Raw genomic sequence first — 18874 nt, forward strand, 5'->3', positions numbered from 1 at the left:
CATTGTCGTGGTAGCTGCAAATACACATCATTAGTGAGTACCATGACTACTTAAGCTTATTTAATAACTCCTCCAGTCTATAGATGTTCAGTCAATCATTATTTAGCTGGATGAATCGACTTAACCTTGTAAAATCCTTTACTTGCCTGCATCCAAGCTGTTAAACAAAGGGATATTTTTGCATAAAAGGAATCATAATGAGAGCTTTAAGTTGGTAGAAATGATATGCTCCTATCCACTGATAAAAGAACTGACTATGTTCAACCCATTATCAATAGGGCTCTCTATGGACCCAATTCGGATCGGATATGTGAAACTACCAATTACACTAAAAGCTTAAGTTGTTAGAATTGGTGTTATTTAATCATTTATACTTCAACACTCCTCACGTGTGGCCCCTCATTTGGGTTGACTGTTTGGGTTGACTCACTGTACACATGGATTTTTAATATCAAGGAGTTGTTGGGTTTTTAACCCAAGACACGTGGGGCAATTGCTCTGATACCATGTGAAACATCTAATTACTCCAAAAGCTTAAGCTGTTAGAGGTGGTGTTATTTAATCATTTATCCTTCAACAGGATTCACCTATGTTTGTGTCATGATCTACTTGAATCCTAACTTTGTTGGGTTCAAAGTTAGGATTCAAATACCACAAGTGAGGAGTTATGACTAAACAAAAGGTGAAAAGGAAATTACACTCAAAGAGTAGCAAAGTTATATGCACCCACAACAAAAAATACCAGGCCTTTCAACTGAACCAGCTGAGTAAAGTAAACACACGACCATGGTTCTCATCGAAGAATTTGATCTCACAAGAAGAGGGACGAATACCATGGGCTATTCTCCTATTCTAAAATTATGAAGATACCAAAGTTCAAATTGATTAGGAAAGAAAGTACCTTTTTTCAGTCTCAATGATCTCGATGCCATAACTGTTTCCTTTCTTCCTGCAATTACACCCCAAACAGAAAAACACAGCCCAGTTACGAATCGCCTTGAGCAAACACATTCACAAAATGACAGAAATACCCTTTTAACCCATTCAACTGCCAACTATAGCCAGTGTGAAACTACCAATTACACCAAAATCTTAAGCTGTTAGAGATGGTGTTATTTAATCATTTATACTTCAACACCCCCCCTCATGTGTGACCCCCCTTCTTTTTTGGGTTGGCCATACACATGGGACATGTGGCCGGTGGCCCCTCTTTTAGGTTAGCCATACACGTGGATTTTTAATATCAATGAGGGTTTTGAACCCAGGACCTGCTGTGAGGCAATATCTCTGGTACTAAACCAATTACTCCAAAAGCTTAAGCTGTTAGGTATGGTGTTATTCAATCATTTATACTTCAACCACCAGAATACATAAAACGCTACAGAAGGAATGCATTAAATAAAAATGCAAAAATAACATGACAAAAATCTGAAAAATAAAATAAGTAAGAAAATAACTATTTAAAATATTAACGTTACATTACAAAAGACGTGTTTTTCCAAATAGTTTGTCGTGCGTGAACCTCGTCACTGTCCAATCGGGATCGAACGAGAGATGAGATGGGAAATGGTGAGCCCATGTTTGATCGCCATCTTGGGTTTTATCTAAGTACTTTGAGCATTGGGATACTTCTTTTCTCTTTTGTAGAAACAACTTCATTCAATTAAGCTTATCTCATATCAATTAGCCAAACAAACGTCTGATACAACTCTAACAAACCCATCTCAAGAAGAACAAGATGTAAACAAGGCAGAGAGAGAAAAATCAAAATACAAGTGTGGTGCCACGATCGCCATGCAATCAAACAAAAAAAGAAAGAGATAATTAGAAAAATACAAGCTTCTTACTTATTAGTACAAAAGAAAAAATCGTCAAAAGGTCCAGGGGATAGCAAGCCGGGGTTTATTTTGTTTGTGAAACAACCAATTACTCCAAAATCTTAAGCTATTAGAGTGGTGTTATTTAATCATTTATACTTCAACTGTGAAACAACCAATCGCTTCAAAAACTTAATCTGTTGGAGATGGCGTTATTTATTCTATTATGCTTTAACACACCCCCTCAAGTGTGGCCCCTCTTTTTTTTGGGTTGGCTTACACGTGGCACATGTGGCCCAACTTTTGGGTTGGCCATTGTGTGTGGATTTTTAACATCAAGGAGTTTTGAACCTAGGACCTCTGCTGTTGGAGATGGCATGAAACAAACAATCACTCCAAAAGCTTAAACTGTTGGAGATGGCGTTATTTAATCTTTCCTACTCTAACATCAACACCATCCCCACCCCCGGTGTGCCCCCTCCTTTTTAAGGCTCGCGGTACATGTGGAATTTTAATACCTAATAGTTGTTGGGTTTTGAAGCAAGTGAGGCAATAACTCTGATACCATGTGAAGAAGCTTAAGCTATTAGAGTTGGTGTTATTTAATCATTTATACTTAAGAATATTATCCACGAATAGACTTGCTACATATCCTCCGTTCATGGTCGACCTTTGTTCTCGGATAATATATTATCGGAACAAAATCGGCGAACGACAAGATAAAATTGTCCATGTAGAATAGCAAATCCCAGAAAGAGCTTATCCAAGGACTTCTATCTCTGTGGAGAACAACCCAAAAGATAAAGAAAAAGTAAAGAACAGAAGGCCTATGAGGAGTGCAGAAAATACTTACACGCACTGGCTCTTGTCAGCACAGTCACAGTTGCCGCAGGTCGACATGGTGATGAAAGTTAAGAAGAAGAAGAAGAAACGAGAGAAGGGTATGAGAGTATAATAAGGTTGGCCTAGTTTTAGAAGTGTAAAACTGGTTATTGTTTGAGTTGAGTTGGATTCGGTATTTATAGATGCGGGTGGTTCGATTAGAGTTTGGCTAAGATGTACAAGTGAGCGGCACACGCCTCTTTGGGAAAGCTCCAAAGGAATCTAAATTATGGTAGAGAGTGGCGGCCAATTCTTCACCTCTCGTGTCAAATCTTCTGCCCTTTTTTTTTGGCCATCACACAAAAGAGAAACCAATTCCCATTCGCATTCCAGCGCAATACTGACCTTCCGTGTAGGTATCTATCTATATTCTAGATTTTTAAAAGAATGGTGACTAATAGGCACAGCCCAATATGGACGACAACACATACAGTCTTGCCTAGCAAAAGGCATGTGAAGGATGCGAGGCACACACAGATTTTAGGATTTTATCAGGAGAGAAAGATAAGTGGGGCCAATACGTTATTTTTAATGGCAAAGAGGTCTTCATTGTAAGAAAAAATGAGAAGGGATATAAGACTGAGATAGTCAAGACAATGCAAAGACCAGGGTGCAACTCGGGTCGGGTTGAGTCAGGTTAAGGCCAACTCAAAAAAAATGTCAGGTTTCACTCAGGATCTAGCCTGGTATGGGACAGGTTTAAAGAGCCTTGCCTAACGCATTCCATAAACTTTTGGCGTATTGGTAAGCTACCTAATAGCATGGTTTTAAATTTCGGTTTCGAGCGAAATTTGGTATTAACGCATGAAACCCTGGATTTTTGGGATGAGTAATTTCGATCGATTGAAATTCTTTAACGGAATAAAAAATTAATATTTTATTATAAATTTTGATCGATTGCCTATCTTATTCCACCAATTAGATAGTGACGATCACCTGATTGCTCCAGATATTGTAGCAATATGTTGCCCACAGTAAATTTACGATCCAGATCATCAGATCATCACACCATACGAATAGGAGGTACAAAAAATAGCATAGGCCCCGGGGCCACCAATTCACCACTCGTAAAAATAAGGGGTAAATGAAAAGGGCAATAATGGCACCACCATTCGTATAAATGTACAAAAATTAGCATAGTCCCCGGGGCCACCAATTCACCACTCGTAAAAAAACAAGGGGTAAATAAAAAGGGCAATAGTGTCACCACACCTTATTTTGAATTTTTGATGATCGCATTCCTTACTTTATTAAAAAGTACGGTATGGCCCGCACCATAGGATGATCCAAACCGTCCATTAGATTGGCCCATCTAATGGACGGTTTGGATCATCCTATGGTGCGGGCCATACCGTACTTTTTAATAAAGTGTGGAGTGCGATCATCAAAATTCGGCAGTGGTGATATCACTTCCCAATAAAAAACCTTAAGCCCTAGCAGAGACTGTTTGAGCTTCCATTTTGCTCGCTCACAAGCAAAATGGCTTACAGGCGATGTCTCAATGCCCTAACCCCCAATTCTCCATCTCTTCTCTCCTTTAACGCACTTCAAAAATCCAAAACCCTAATCCCCTCTCTTCACCCCCTCTATTCAACCAATTCTCTTCTACATATAAATCCCTCCCTTAAACCCCATCACTTCAATCCCCTCACTTGCATTCCATCAAATCCCCTTCGATTCTTTTCTTCTCTACCGAGAAATCCACGCGGCAAGATAGTAGAAGAAGAAGAGGACGAAGACGAGGAAGAAGAAGAGGATGAAGAAGAAGAAGAAGAAGAAGAAGAAGAAGAAGAAGACTTTGAAGATGGAGAAAGTGGGGACAGTGACAGTGATAATGTTTCAATCTCGAAATGCGTCGTCAATCGAGCGGATTCTCCAATGGAGAAAGAGGAAGAAGCGGCTGCAATCGGGTATAAAGTGATTGGGCCTCTTGATCCATCTGATCGGCCTTTTAAGTGGTACGAGCCTGTTTTCGCTGTTATTCAGGTTCGTTACTTGTAATCTCTGATTCCTCAGTTTTTTGAAATTTAGGGTTTGGTTTGATGTTTATGATTGTTGAAAGTCCAATGATCTTTGAAATTTCAAAATTGAGTTCTTTTGGGGGGTTTAATGACGATGCTCTGTTTGTCTTAGATTGGTTCTCATCAGTTCAAGGTCAGTAATGGGGATTCGATTTACACGGAGAAGCTGAAACACTGTGAAGTTAATGACAAGGTATGTGATGTTAATGATTCTTTTTTTCCTTTTTCTGTTCTAGGTCTCTTTAGGCACTGAAACTATTAGGAAATTTATTTGTTGAACTTTTCGGCAATGCTGCAATAGGCTTAATATTGGTTCACAAGGTTGGTCTAGAGAGAAGTTCAGATTTAGCTAGAGAAGTTCAGATTAAGCTTTTGAGAACAAACCAACATATAACTGAATAAATTGCGGTGAGTTTGACCTTTCTATGCCCGAGTTAATGAAATTAATTCGTCTCGACGTGTCATACTTCGACCAAATGTGTAGCTTACCGTGTGTAATTTTATTCTCCATTCAAGTGGTTTTGGGGATAACATTCTTCCTAACTCTCTCTCTCTCTCTCTCTCTCTCTCTCTCTCTCTCTCTCTCTCTCTCTGACACACACACATTGAGTCTGTATTATCCAATCCCTGTTTCTGAATTTTCCTCTCATAATTTTCTTGGATGGTGTCTCCAATCGCAAGAAAGAGCTCTGTCTGGAAATAGGTACTTAGGGGGAGTTCTCAGGCCTAGAAGTTCTTCAGTGTTTTAGGTTCAAGGGAATTATCTCTTGCGTTGTGTTTCATTCGGGCCTATATAGAAATCTCTTGTCCACTTTGTCATCTTAGTTATCTCATAGTAAATTTGTCTATAGGAGCCACCCACGAATGCTGGTAAACATTGGCCTGCTTTATTGCAATACTCTTGATGAATGAGATAGTGGCATACCCCATCATGATGATAGGTGGATGCACTTTAAATGTCTGTGCTGATGGTAGGTGACCACAATGTTGCCCTTTGAGTATTATAGTGATTGTGGTACATCCCCCCAGGGAGTCAAAGTTTGGGTGGATGTTGCCCCTTTATGGATCTCCCATTGATAGTTGTGCTGAGAGTTAAATGCTACAAGCAAGTTGTATGCATTACCAATATAGTTGATGGGAGATATTTACGTGCGAATCAGGTCAAGTATCTATGTTGGCATCGTTTATGCATAGTCCTTCATTTGCAAGGCATGGAAGCTGACAGTGTGAAGGCTGAAGTTATGATGGGTCACATGGCTCATTGGGATCTTCAGTTTTGATGGATTTTGGGAATGAGAGCCATCCGCTCAATTCATGAAATGGGCAATAGGGTGGAAGTGAGTGTGAATTTCTTTTTGCTAGGTTGGGTTTTGTCAAGAGGTGGGCTAGGCAAAGAGGAAGTTCTGATGGGGCAAGATCTTTAGCATGGAGAGGTGGGTACTAGGTTTAGATACTAAGAATGGGACTTAGCCAGGCCAATTGCAAACGACTATTGTTTCGCCTAAACTGGGTAATAGTTTAACAACTAGAACTAAATGAATCCTTTATTTTTTATAGTGTTGTTCTATCCATTCTCCCTCCTTACTATTGTCGATTTTTCATTGCATGTGCAGTGTGAGTGATCGAACTGAACAACTTTAAAGAAATTTTCTTTAAAATGATACAAAAGATTGTAGAAAATATCATCTTGTAAGTTAGGATGACGTTTGCCGTTTCAAAAAGGTTGGTGGTCTTGGTATCAGGAGACTCAGATTGATGAATAATGTACTTCTTTGCGAATGAAAATGAATGTTAGCGTAAAGAGGGATCATCTTTGGTGTAGTATCATTATCGACAAGATGAATTTTAATATTTCGAGTTTAGAGAACCTGGGCTATCCCCGATTGGTGGTCTCATTCGGGGAGTTCGGGGAGCCATGACTACTTTGACCTATTCGGGACTGATTGGAGTTTGTGACTTTAATGAGGTGATGATCCAGGCTCTACTAAAAAAGATTGACTTGTGGACCAGGAATCACTTGACTCGTTTATAGTCTAAAGGGATTCACTTAATGTCATTCAGTGGATTAGTGAACACCATGGAGATTTTTTTTGTTAAAGGATATATGCCCAGATAGAAAGAGAATGGATGGGAACCCAAGGGATGTGTGTGTGTGTGTGTGGGTGTGGGTGGGGTGGGGGTGAATTGGGAATTAAAAACTTTTGCCCTTCTTTAATGATAAAAAAAAAATGTTTGCCCTTGTTAATGCGAAATTACAAAACAAATGGCAAAATGAACAATTTAAGCACAAAGATAAATCAAAACATGCACACTCACAAAAGATAGAGAGAGAGAGAGAGAGAGTAAAGAGAGTGCACCGGATATATAGTGGTCCGGTCCAAACCAAGAACCTACTCCACTCACTCCACCAAGATAGTTTGATGGCTTCACTATCCATTTCCCTTATCGGTGGGAACTGATCTAATTACAACCGGACATAGCTCTGTATCTCCCACACTCGCTTTGGAGATGGCTCTGCATCTCCTACACTCGCCCTGTGGAGATGGCTCTGCGACTCTACACCACTCGCCGATTACAATGATTATAACAAAGAAAATGAAAATGCAAAAAGCCACTACCAAGGCAAGATCAAGCACTTAAGCACATAACAAGTATTCTCTCAAAGATGTACAAATTGATTACTATATCTAATCCCTTTTAGATTAATCCCAAATTGAGGCACAAAGAATGTAATCACTCTATTAGATAATCAAATCGTGTTAATGTCTATCTAAATTCAATATGATGCAAGTACCATTATTTTAATTTTTTTTTGTCAAGAGGTGGGCTAGGCAAAGGGGAAGTTCTGATGGGGCAAGATCTTTAGCATGGAGAAGTGGGGTACTAGGTTTAGATACTAAGAATGGGACTTAACCAGGTCAATTGTAAACGACTATTGTTTCGCCTAAACTGGGTAATAGTTTAACAACTAGAACTAAATGAATCCTTTATTTTTTATAGTGTTGTTCTATCGGGGCTGATTGGAGTTTGTGACTTTAATGAGGTGATGATCCAGGCTCTACTAAAAAAGATTGACTTGTGGACCAGGAATCACTTGACTCATTTATAGTCTAAGGGGATTCACTTAATGTCATTCAGTGGATTAGTGAACACCATGGAGATTTTTTTTGTTAAAGGATATATGCCTAGATAGAAAGAGAATGGATGGGAACCCAAGGGATGTGTGTGTGTGTGTGGGTGTGGGTGTGGTGGGGGGTAGGGGTGAATTGAGAATTAAAAACTTTTGCCCTTCTTTAATGATAAAAAAAATGTTTGCCCTTGTTAATGCCAAATTACAAAACAAATGGCAAAATGAACAATTTAAGCACAAAGATAAATCAAAACATGCACACTCACAAGAGAGAGAGAGAGAGAGAGAGAGAGAGAGAGAGAGAGAGAGTAAAGAGAGTGCACCAGATATATAGTGGTTCGGTCCAAACCAAGAACATACTCCACTCACTCCACCAAGATAGCTTGATGGCTTCACTATCCATTTCCCTTATCGGTGGGAACTAGACTAAGTACAATGATGGCTACACCTCACAAGACTCGCCAACCGGAGATAGCTCTGTATCTCCCACACTCGCTTTGGAGATGGCTATGCATCTCCTACGCTCGCCCTGTGGAGATGGCTCTGCGACTCTACACCACTCGCCGATTACAATGATTATAACAAAGAAAATGAAAATGCAAAAAGACTCTACCAAGGGAAGATCAAGCACTTAGGCACATAACAAGTATTCTCTCAAAGAAGTACAAATTGATTACTATATCTAATCCCTTTTAGATTAATCCCAAATTGAGGCACAAAGAGTGTAATCACTCTATTAGATAATCAAATCATGTTAATGTCTATCTAAATTCAATATGATGTAAGTACCATTATTTTAATTTTTTTTTGTTAACACCCCCCCCCCCCCCCCCCCTCTCTCTCTCTCCTGTTTGATTGGAGATGAGTTTTCCAATTGAATAGGTCTTCAAGGTCTTCTAACTTTTCTAGGAAAAATGGCAAAAGGAACAATAAAGTACTGATAAACCAGGACAAATGGAATGGCCTAAATAATTGGAACTATCTGGAACTGACCCGAAAAAGGGCGTTATGTTCTGATTTAGTTTTTGTTAATGTTTTCTTACCAAAACAAAATATTCCAGAATCCAAAAATCCTTCCTTCATGGATCGGAATTGAGAACATGATACATATTTACGCCATACCCAATATATTTCTAGTTTGCCCATAAGTCCAAAAAAAAATTAAAAATAAGAATTACTATTAGACGATTAAAAAACCATAAGAAAGTTTTTCTTAAAGCTTTATAACATGCATTTAATTTAATTGGCATATAATTAAGCGTCGATTGTTTGATAATGTATTGAATTCTACTAAATATCTCTAGTTTTTAAAAGTCTTTATTTTGTCAAGACACTTCTATCATAGAATAAGATGAAATTAGGATCTAAGAAGCCGGTAACTAGGTAATTATTATGTCATCCAAAGTACAGATCACTAGTTTACCACATCATATGATCAAACATTAGTAGCAGGGTACAACTATAATATCTAGTACTTCAATCGTGTTTCATAAAGTGGACCGAGTAACTAATGCTATGTATGAAAATGTTGATTACAAGCAAACCGTAAAGAATTAGTTGTTGATTCATTTAGATTTAGATAATTTATCTCCTCAACACCACATCAAACTGCGTGAGGGCTGATGTTAATCACCATCATTGTCACCATTCTCATCTCTGCACGTATTTCTATTGATATCCCCTATAAGGACCATATCCATGGTTTTAAGAGAGGCTGCACTTAAAAGCTTTAGCTCGAGGTTATTACCCGTCTTCGTACCCTAGAATTGGTTGACATTGCTCACTCAAACTTCGGAACCTTCTCGTCTCAGCAATATTGATGGTGCCATCATTGCCACCATCACCACCATCCTGCTCAGGGAGCTCATCATCACTGTCATCTATGCTACTTTGCCCCAACCATCGCCATGTCTATGGAGCAAGTTTACTGTAATCAACTTGAGCACAGTACTTCTTAGCAATTACCCTCATCCTAAGCAAGGAATCAAATTTTGGTTTCGGTTCGGAATTCTATCTCCACAGAAGTATAAGTACTTCATCGAAATTTATGGAAGTTTATAGATCTTGTAAAGATCAATAAAGTCCATGAGAATGATGAAAATTTAAGATGAAGATTCAGGAAATGTTATAATAAATACAAATACTCACTTAGAGACCATCACATAGGCAAGATGACCATCCACAATGGGAAACAAGATCAAACACCTAGTGACATATATGCTTTGTCGTGCATGTCTAGAAGAGTTTCCTTCTAAACATTTATATTCCACATGTTTTGAAAGTTGATGATTGTGTAATTCCTTTTATATATCAATTTATTCATTAATGGAATGAGCATTGATTTTTTCTTGAATACACACGGGTGTTTTGGTTATGTGGGTGCATGCAGAGAATCAAACTTCAGACTTCGGTCCAGACTTACTTCAGACTTCAATTTCTCCCCAGAAGTTGACAAATGTCTGCAAACTTCGGCATGTGTCATGCTAGTTAAAACCATGATCTGTAGCCTTAAGCTCAGCCTCACCGTCAATACAATACATTGTTACTCTTAGTCACATTTATTTCTTGGATGATGTTTCAGGCTGATAGATTGATATTATCACTGGCTAGAATTCCTAGTTCTTTGACCCTTTGGTATGTCCATGGTCTATATAATATGCACACATAAAATGCCTAGTAATGTTTCTTGATTGCATTATTTGTACCTTCTTCCCAAGAACCTTGATAGACGATAGCATATCGATGCTTTTCAATCTACTTCAGGATTCTTTCTGAAATTCAAAATTTAGATCACACATATAATTCAAGTATGCAATTCACATTTAGAATGGTTACTTCACTTACAGCTCCGACTTGTTTGTCTATGTTGCGTTCCAGTCGAAGTATGTCATTCTTCAAACCAAGTCATTTTTCATAATCATCATGGAAATGCTTCGTATGGACAATCGATGGGTTGTGCTATAGTGATTTTTTTTTTTCTAAAGGATAAGTTAACCGAAGGTGCAATAAGTATGATTTTGTATGCTTCCTGTATTTTCTGAGAAGGAAAAATTATTGCCTCAATCTCGTCATACCTGTACTTATTTATCTTTGCTCAAATCTGGGAATGAATTGGCATATCTTGCCTCCATGGTGATTTTTATTTTGCAACTTACTTTTTCCTTTTATTGCTTTACCTTTCCTAAACCAGCTTGTCTATTCCACAGTTGATTTTGAACAGGGTTCTTATGCTTGGGTCAAAGACTCAGACCATCATTGGCAGGCCAACATTGCCAGATGCAGCTGTGCATGCAGTCGTTGAAGAGCATGTAAGAGACCTTCATCTGTTTCCCTACCCTTACTTATGTCATAGTTGGTTTGATATGTATTTGTGAAAATTGTTCTAGATCAACTTGTTTTGGGAAATTATATGATCAAATTGGAGTTTCACAAAATAAGTATGCCTCAAAACAACCATTTAAAAAAAAGTATGCCTTAAAACACTCAAAATGGCCAAAATAAATCCAATATAATATTTCCTCTCAATTACCAGGATCCGCCATCCTACTATTTCTGTTTTTCCACGTCCGGTGCATGGTTTTCTTTTTTTAGTCGGAGTATTTCTTATTCCAAAGAAAAGGATTTGCTTGTGTATATTTTTCTATTATGCTTTGGAGAAAAGAAAAAAATAATTGAGATTGTTACCACTGTTGATCCTTTCCAAAAATTGAAGAGGTTTCGCTTGGTTGTTTCTTTCATATTAGATTTGTAATTGTTTTTTTTTCTTTTTTTGAGATTTTTTTTGGGTGCACGTCTTAACAAATCCTGAGGGGAGTGCCATGGTCTTTCTGAACTCCTGTGTTAATTTTGATGGCTCTACTAACCAATTAAAATTGTAAAATTCTCCTCATTTCAGGCATTGGACGCCAAAGTTATTATATTTAAGAAAAAGAGAAGAAAAAACTATCGTCGAACCAAGGGGCATCGCCAGGTGAATCCTACATTCTCAGAAAGAGTAGTTGATGCACTTCTTGTTATTTGTTTCTCTTAGTACATTTTTTCATTTCTTTTCAGGAGCTGAGTAAGCTGAGAATCACTGACATTCAAGGAATAGAGAAGCCACAGAAGGCAGAAACTCATGGAACAAAGAAGCCCCAAAAGGCATCCATTGCTGCTTAGGAGTCATCATTGGTCTTAATCAAACGGCAAAAGCTCTATGTTGTATTCTTCTAATTTGATTTGGAATGCAGAGTCAGTAAATCCTCTCGCATGCCTAATTGCTCCATTCTTTGGAGAATGGGTCAGCCAAGGACACTACTACAAGGTACGCCCAATAAAACTGCAGGGTTTGAAACATGGGTTGAGGACTTTTGTAAGGTTCTTAATTAATGACTGAATTTAAAGTTATAGAGGAAATTGTGGAGGGGAAGGGATAGTGGCCTATGGTAAATGGAATTGGAATTTCTCGTGGAAGGATAATTGGTTCTTGAGTCATTATTCATAGAAACGACAAATGTTCATTTAGAACAATTTGGATTATTTGCAGTTGGGCAACATTGTTTGATTTTGATGGCCACCTGCCAACCCCCTTGGGGGGTTAATACGATATGACTTTGGTTAATGTCATTCTTTTCTTTACGTTCTCTAGGTGTGACCCACAATTGCTTTTCCTTTGGTCTATTGTTGCCCCCATTGGTATAACCCTGTGAAGCACTGCTATTTTTCACATGAATCCAGGATCGTTTTCCAAACCTTGTGTGTGAAATGGTCTACTTCTGCATGAGCTGCAGGTAGGATTGCTGGTTCAAGTCCTTCACGAAAGTGGACTCTTAGGTGGCACTTAAATGCAAGTTTTCCTTTTATATCTATTTCTCATTGTAACTGAAAGAATAGTTGATAATGAACATTGAATCCATAGTTTAGGATGCGAAATGGGCAGTTGGTCAAGTACCATGCAACCATAATATGTGGTTATGATGTTAGGAAGCATTGCATGCTTAGTAATAAACTTGGATGAAAGCTAAGACACTGTTTGTTTTGGATTTTGAGAATCGTTTTGAGTCCAAAACCGATTCTTGGCAAAATTGGGTGTTTGGTTTGCATTGTATTGCTGGGATGTAGAATCAATTTGAATCCTAAATAAGATTGCACAACTGCAAACAAAATGTTCAATTTTGCCAAGAATCACTCAAAACTGATGCTCAAAATCCAGAACAGAAAGGGGGTCAGAGGGAGGAAGAAACCGATTAGAGAGATGAGGGAGAAGGAAACAAAATGAAGTATTCTGCCTGGGTCAGAGTAACCATGGTTTGGGAAAACATAAGTCAGTGCATGTGTGCTTTCTTCACAATTTATTCATATATTCTCAATTATGTGCATGCAACTGTTTGATTGTGAGTGTAGGAGAATAGTTTGTTTTGCTGGTTTTTTCTCCATCATATCTGATCTTCCAAGGTTAATCATGATTTCATTAGTGGGACAAAATATGAAGAAATCCACCAGTGTGTACACACACATGTCAGCTATAATTCATTACAGGTGATCATTTATTTTAACAGTAACTACAGCTGATCATTAGATATTGTTGACCATTTGTCATTTGTTCATCGTTCTTTGGTCTCGTCCCGACATTGCATGTGTAGGATTGTGTGGTCATCTGCTTCTGATCGGATAGCCCCAATGAATGAGCAAATAATCTTCATTGCATGTTAAATTCTCAACATTCATTAATACACACATAATGTAAGTAATTTTATAGATATTTTAACATTAAATTTTAATCAGATGATTTACTGCATGCATGATCACATTAACGAAACTAATGGTGTCGGTGCTTCGCCACATAAGTTGGTGACTTGGCTTGGAGATATTAGAGACATTATTTAGGTGGATCCCACCTCAGGATGAGGGCAAGTGGTTGGAAAACAAATGATTTTTATTTTCTTTCTTACCAAACACCAGATATGCCTTAAGAAAGCCTTTTCCCAATCTTCTTCCCCCCCCCCCCTCCCTTCCCTCTGGCGGACGTTAACGGTATTAGTTAAGTTTTAAAGGCCAAGAAAAACGTTAAAGGGGGTGAATTTATCCTCAATGCTTGAACCATTCTCACATTAACCGTTAATTGGGGTAATATCATTTCCCTTTCTAAATATTCTTCTCCGTGATTTACAGCATGGACGCCTCCCAATGTGGCACGCGGTCATCTTTCTCCACTAATTGTTGCACTACCCTGTATTTGGATGCCTGTGCCTTACTCACATCATATTCGTAGAGAAGCAGTATGCTGCATGAGTGATTAGTGCATTGGAAAATGATATTTCCACCCTGTTGTGTTTGCCTTTGGAAAAATTGCCAACGTGGGACACACTTTTGAAAAATTGTTAGAGAGGGACGAAATGGGGCGGGTTATCAACCCTCTAAATTGGGTTATCAATTGTATTCCCCGTTCGCAATCCTTGTATTTTGATGTCCCCCATTGACAATTTTTCCTTTGCTTTTTCTTGAAAATGAAGTCATCTTCTGGAAGCAACAGCACATGCACTCTATCAGACCTGGAGTCTACAAGATGAAAAGAAGCATTTTCTGTCCTTTGAAAGTCTTCATTTAGTCTCCTTGGGTTTTAAGCTTCCCTGTCCATTTCATAAGTGTTTATTATTTCATATATTCACCTACTCGCTTACATAATATGGGGGTTGTGATGGGCACAAGGGTTTTCTTGCTTCATAAAGTTGGATCACTCTCTTTCACTTTTAGAATCCTAATTCCAAGTTTATCGTTGGGGGAACATATCACATTAAGTTGTGCATGACAAATGACGAGATCTATACATATCTTCAAACCTTGCTGTAGCCTCATTTTTTTCCCTCTCTATCTTCCTCTCCCATCTTTAGCTTGGTCCTTATTTGCAAGTAAAATTATTTTAAATTAATCATATTTGCAAATTTCAAATGAGATATTAAGGTCTCTTTGGAAATCATTAGCCATAACATTTCTAGTACCAATGGTTTGACCTTTCTGGTGAAACCCTAAATGAGGCTTCATGATCCAAGGGCTAGATTCATTCATGATTCAATCAAGGAGAGGAAATTGGCCGCCGCACTTGTCGTATCATGAACATGCAATCACATCCAAGCTGTGCCCAAAAGTAATTAAGGAAGAGCTTGATAGATTCTTTGATTATTTAAGTTGCAAGCAACCATGCTTGACCACATAACCATTTGCACTAAAGATATGCAGATAATTTTTAGAGGTATCCACAGAGGCTCTTTGTCACCACACCAACAAAGCTATAAAAACCAAAGTGTTGCCCACATTATGTTTTTTTTTTTTTTTTTTAATACAGTCAGTGGAGAGATATCATGATCATTATGGCACTTGCAAGCTATTTGCACACAATGTCAATTCAAGACCAACTTTTTTCTATTTTTTTTACACGTTTCCTTTTGCTTTCTATTGGAGATGGCTAATGGGTTGTGGATTTGTACTGGGTCACATCCCTTGGAAGTGCAGACATTGGTGTTTAATTATGCTCTCTCTGTTTCACAACTTTTCTTACCATAAAAATGCATTTTCTCTTGGCTTTTGAGTGATCTGAGTGCTCCCACTTTGGTTTAATTACTGAAGATATTGGAAATCATAGTCACAACGACTTTCATTAATAGTCTTGGCAACTGAGTCACCCTCATGACCACCAACTTACACCTCAAACAATTGGGATATGCTAAGCAATTTCGCGGAAAGCCATCGCAGCTCACTTTTGCAGGAGAGAACAACCACATTGAAATGACTGCCCGTGAAATTGATTGCCTAGCAAATCCCCAGACAATTATGTAGTGAACAAAAAGTATATTCTGTTTAGAAAAATCTCACCAAAGATATATTAAGGACATGTTTAGCCACCATGAACAAATATTCCATGGAATATTTGTGTGGCCAGTTGTGAAAGATGGGGGGTGGGATGATTGAGAGACTTGAGTGTTTTTTAAGCTATATCCACTCCCCTCCACTTAATTCTCTTCCTCTCCCTCCTCTCTGCCTCTTTCACACGGTTGGGGCCATGAATATTCCATGGAATAAATTTCATGGTCGCCAAACACGGCCTAGATACCATGGTCTCAAAGATCCCAACCTCGCAAGTTTGATGTTTACATCGATTCATGAGGATGTGAGCTCACTTCATTGTCTTCTTCCTCACGTGTCGCAATATGAGGTTTCATCTTTATTTTCCAAACAAAATCAAGTATTGCTAGCAGCCCTCCTTATTTTTATTTTATTTTTATGGAGATTTGATATTAACTTCTATTTTGATAATGACACTCATTTTTTACAACCAATACGTATTTAGAACTCCGGTGAAGTTTATTTCAAGTCCACTACAAGTCTACTTCACTACAACTTTACTGGAACTCTTTACTACCGCAACAATTCACTTTTCTTGTCTCTAGTCTCTACTACCAATTAAAAGAGTTAGAGAGATGAAAAGAATCTGATCGAGATAGGATAGAAAAAAGGGAGAAAGAAGTTGAAAAGGTACACGAGGAAATAAAAGAAATAATTTTTCATTGTTGCCAAGCATGCCCTTAATACATTCCAATAAGATCGATTCTTCTAAAACTCCAATTTCCCAACTTGTTAGATTATCATATCATTACAATTTAGGCAGTAGCCCATCCATATTGTGCGATAAGTTATGGGTTCCAAGGCTACCACGGGCAAGGTCAAGTCCGCCAATATGGTAGTCTTGTGTAGGTCTAACTATACAAGGGGTGTCAATGGATCCAGTTCAGATCGGATCCACCTATGTATTGGTCACGATCAATTCAGATCCCTTCTTGGTCAAATCCTTTTCAGAATGCGGACTTATTATCTGAGTCTGGGTCACAATCCCTTTTTTGAATCGGACTGTCCTAGGCCCTGCTCACATCATACAACAGTAGTGCCTTGGGTTAAGAAAATGAAGAGGAAAGAAACACGAGAGAAGGATGTGAGGGCCATCGTCCTAGAAATAAAGAGTTATAAAAATACCCCAAAATGAATGAAAATATAAAGGGTATTTTTGTACAAAGATTTTACATGGTGTAAGCCCATATAGTCCAGTATTTATCAAAAAGTACCATTTAATGGGCCACAATGTGAATAGGTTGTGCCCCAAGAATCACTTCTATACGATAATCCCAACCCTCCAATCTATAGAGGTTTCCATAATATGCAGTTCCTCTATAGAGCGGAGGGCTACTATCATCCTATATAAATTATTTTCAAGGCACAAGCTATTTACCTTGTTGCCCATCAAATGGATGGTTTGGATCATCCTATGGTGAAGGCCTTACAATATTTTTTGAAATACCGGACTACAAGGGCTTACACCATATAAAAACTCGTTTCATACATGTGCCCTCCGTTCAGATCTAGGACGCTCCATTGGATTTTATGGCTATCAGGACGCTCCATCGGATTTTGTGGCTACGAGGTCATGGATCTTATGATGTGAATTGAAATGCTGTGTCCCAATCCTGTCCATGGACATTCGGATCCGTGTGCTTCCCAACTTCAGAGTCTTAACTGACCTACTGGACTCTAAAGGAGAGGACGTACTACTTATTTGGCATCTCGGTTCGAATCCGAGTGGCGGCATCCTCTAAAAGGGGCAAGATAAATCATATCTTATAAGGAATTCAATTCCTTATTTCCATTCCATAATTGAGTTAACACCCCCTTTTTTTAACAAAATAAATTTTTATGATATTTGAAACTTTAGAACATATATTAGTTGACACCCCCACGAATATACAATCTTTAAAAAAATCGTAAAAAAATTCACGTGCGTCTCTAAATCATTTGATAGAACCTCAATAATGCACCAAAGAGATTTGATTAGTGGAGTATTATCAGTATTAATTTATTAATATTTACTTATCACAACACATTTTTTAGTAATTTTTTGCCCCCACTACCCTTTCAAAGAACTTTATAAAGGTTTTCTTTTCCTTGTTCACTTTTAATTATTTTATTTAATAATCAAACCTTTTGGTGGAGATTGGAGAGGGGGGGAACACTTAAATAATGGGCAACCCACACATTGCAAATTTGAAATACAATGAGGCAAAGCCCTGTTCATCATAGTGGGTCCCACCATTGAATGATCTGAACCGTTTATTTGAGATCTTATAGCCAAAAAATTAAGCACATTATGCAATTCTAATTTCCAATAAGTTAGAATTTTTGTTTATGCCTGGATGTCTTTCATTATAGTCCATCTTCCTTCCATGAGAAAAATTACAAATTATTAGATGTTATAATCTGACAATTAGCTTAATATTCACGTCCTAGGAGATCCAAAGCAAGAAATATCAAATGGACGATTCAGACCTATCAAAGGCGGGACCCACTACGCCTAGGATCATTCTATGGAAATGAAATTTTTTTGGCTAACCTTGACCAAGATTACTGAGATATATCCTTGGAAATCATGAGAAAATGGTCTCTTTCCAGAGCAGAGGGCTAGGATCATTCTATAGAAATGAAAATTTTGGATCATCCTATGAAGAGGGCTGTACAGTATTTTTTTGAAAAATACTCGACTATAGGGCCACACACCATATAAAACTCTTGGGGGTCGGGTCTGTAGCTGACCTTGAGGTCGGAGGTTCGATTCCACATTTCCAACCAACCCAAAAATAAAATCTCCAAATGCTCTCATATTATTTTGCCTGGAATCATTTTCAGAGATAGTTCCCACGGTGGGTCCCGCTTGGGAAGGTTGAATACCTTCGATTACCATGTTGTTTTATAATTGCACAAACTCAGCTTGTCTTTTATTTTTATTTTTATTTTTTTAATCGGCTTCACTTTTGGTAACCTGTAATGATCTTTGACCCTAAAAGACAAGATGAGTTAGTACAAAAAACAAAATATGGTTGTGCTGATATTATTTCCCTTTAATCAAATTCTAAGGGCATTTTGGTAATCGCACACTCCACAAATGATGATAATCATGATATGCTACTTCTAATTTTTATAACAAAGAGTCTATATTGCTATTGATG

At 38.0% G+C, this 18874-nt stretch overlaps 1 protein-coding gene across 1 annotated transcript; it reads left to right on the top strand.

Annotated features, from left to right (window-relative positions):
* The first annotated feature begins 4098 nt into the window (after window positions 1-4098).
* LOC143845734 (large ribosomal subunit protein bL21m-like) lies at window positions 4099-12450 on the top strand. The gene is made up of 5 exons (XM_077354144.1): window positions 4099-4685; window positions 4833-4913; window positions 11057-11158; window positions 11746-11820; window positions 11904-12450. The coding sequence occupies exons 1-5, from the start codon at window positions 4179-4181 to the stop codon at window positions 12006-12008; spliced, it is 870 nt and encodes a 289-aa protein (XP_077210259.1). The 5' UTR covers window positions 4099-4178; the 3' UTR covers window positions 12009-12450.
* Window positions 12451-18874: the final 6424 nt, after the last annotated feature.

This window comes from Tasmannia lanceolata, unplaced genomic scaffold (genome assembly GCF_043159265.1).
Source record: "Tasmannia lanceolata isolate RefF3 unplaced genomic scaffold, GAP_Taslan_0.1 ptg000015l, whole genome shotgun sequence".
Taxonomy (NCBI): Eukaryota; Viridiplantae; Streptophyta; class Magnoliopsida; order Canellales; family Winteraceae; genus Tasmannia; species Tasmannia lanceolata.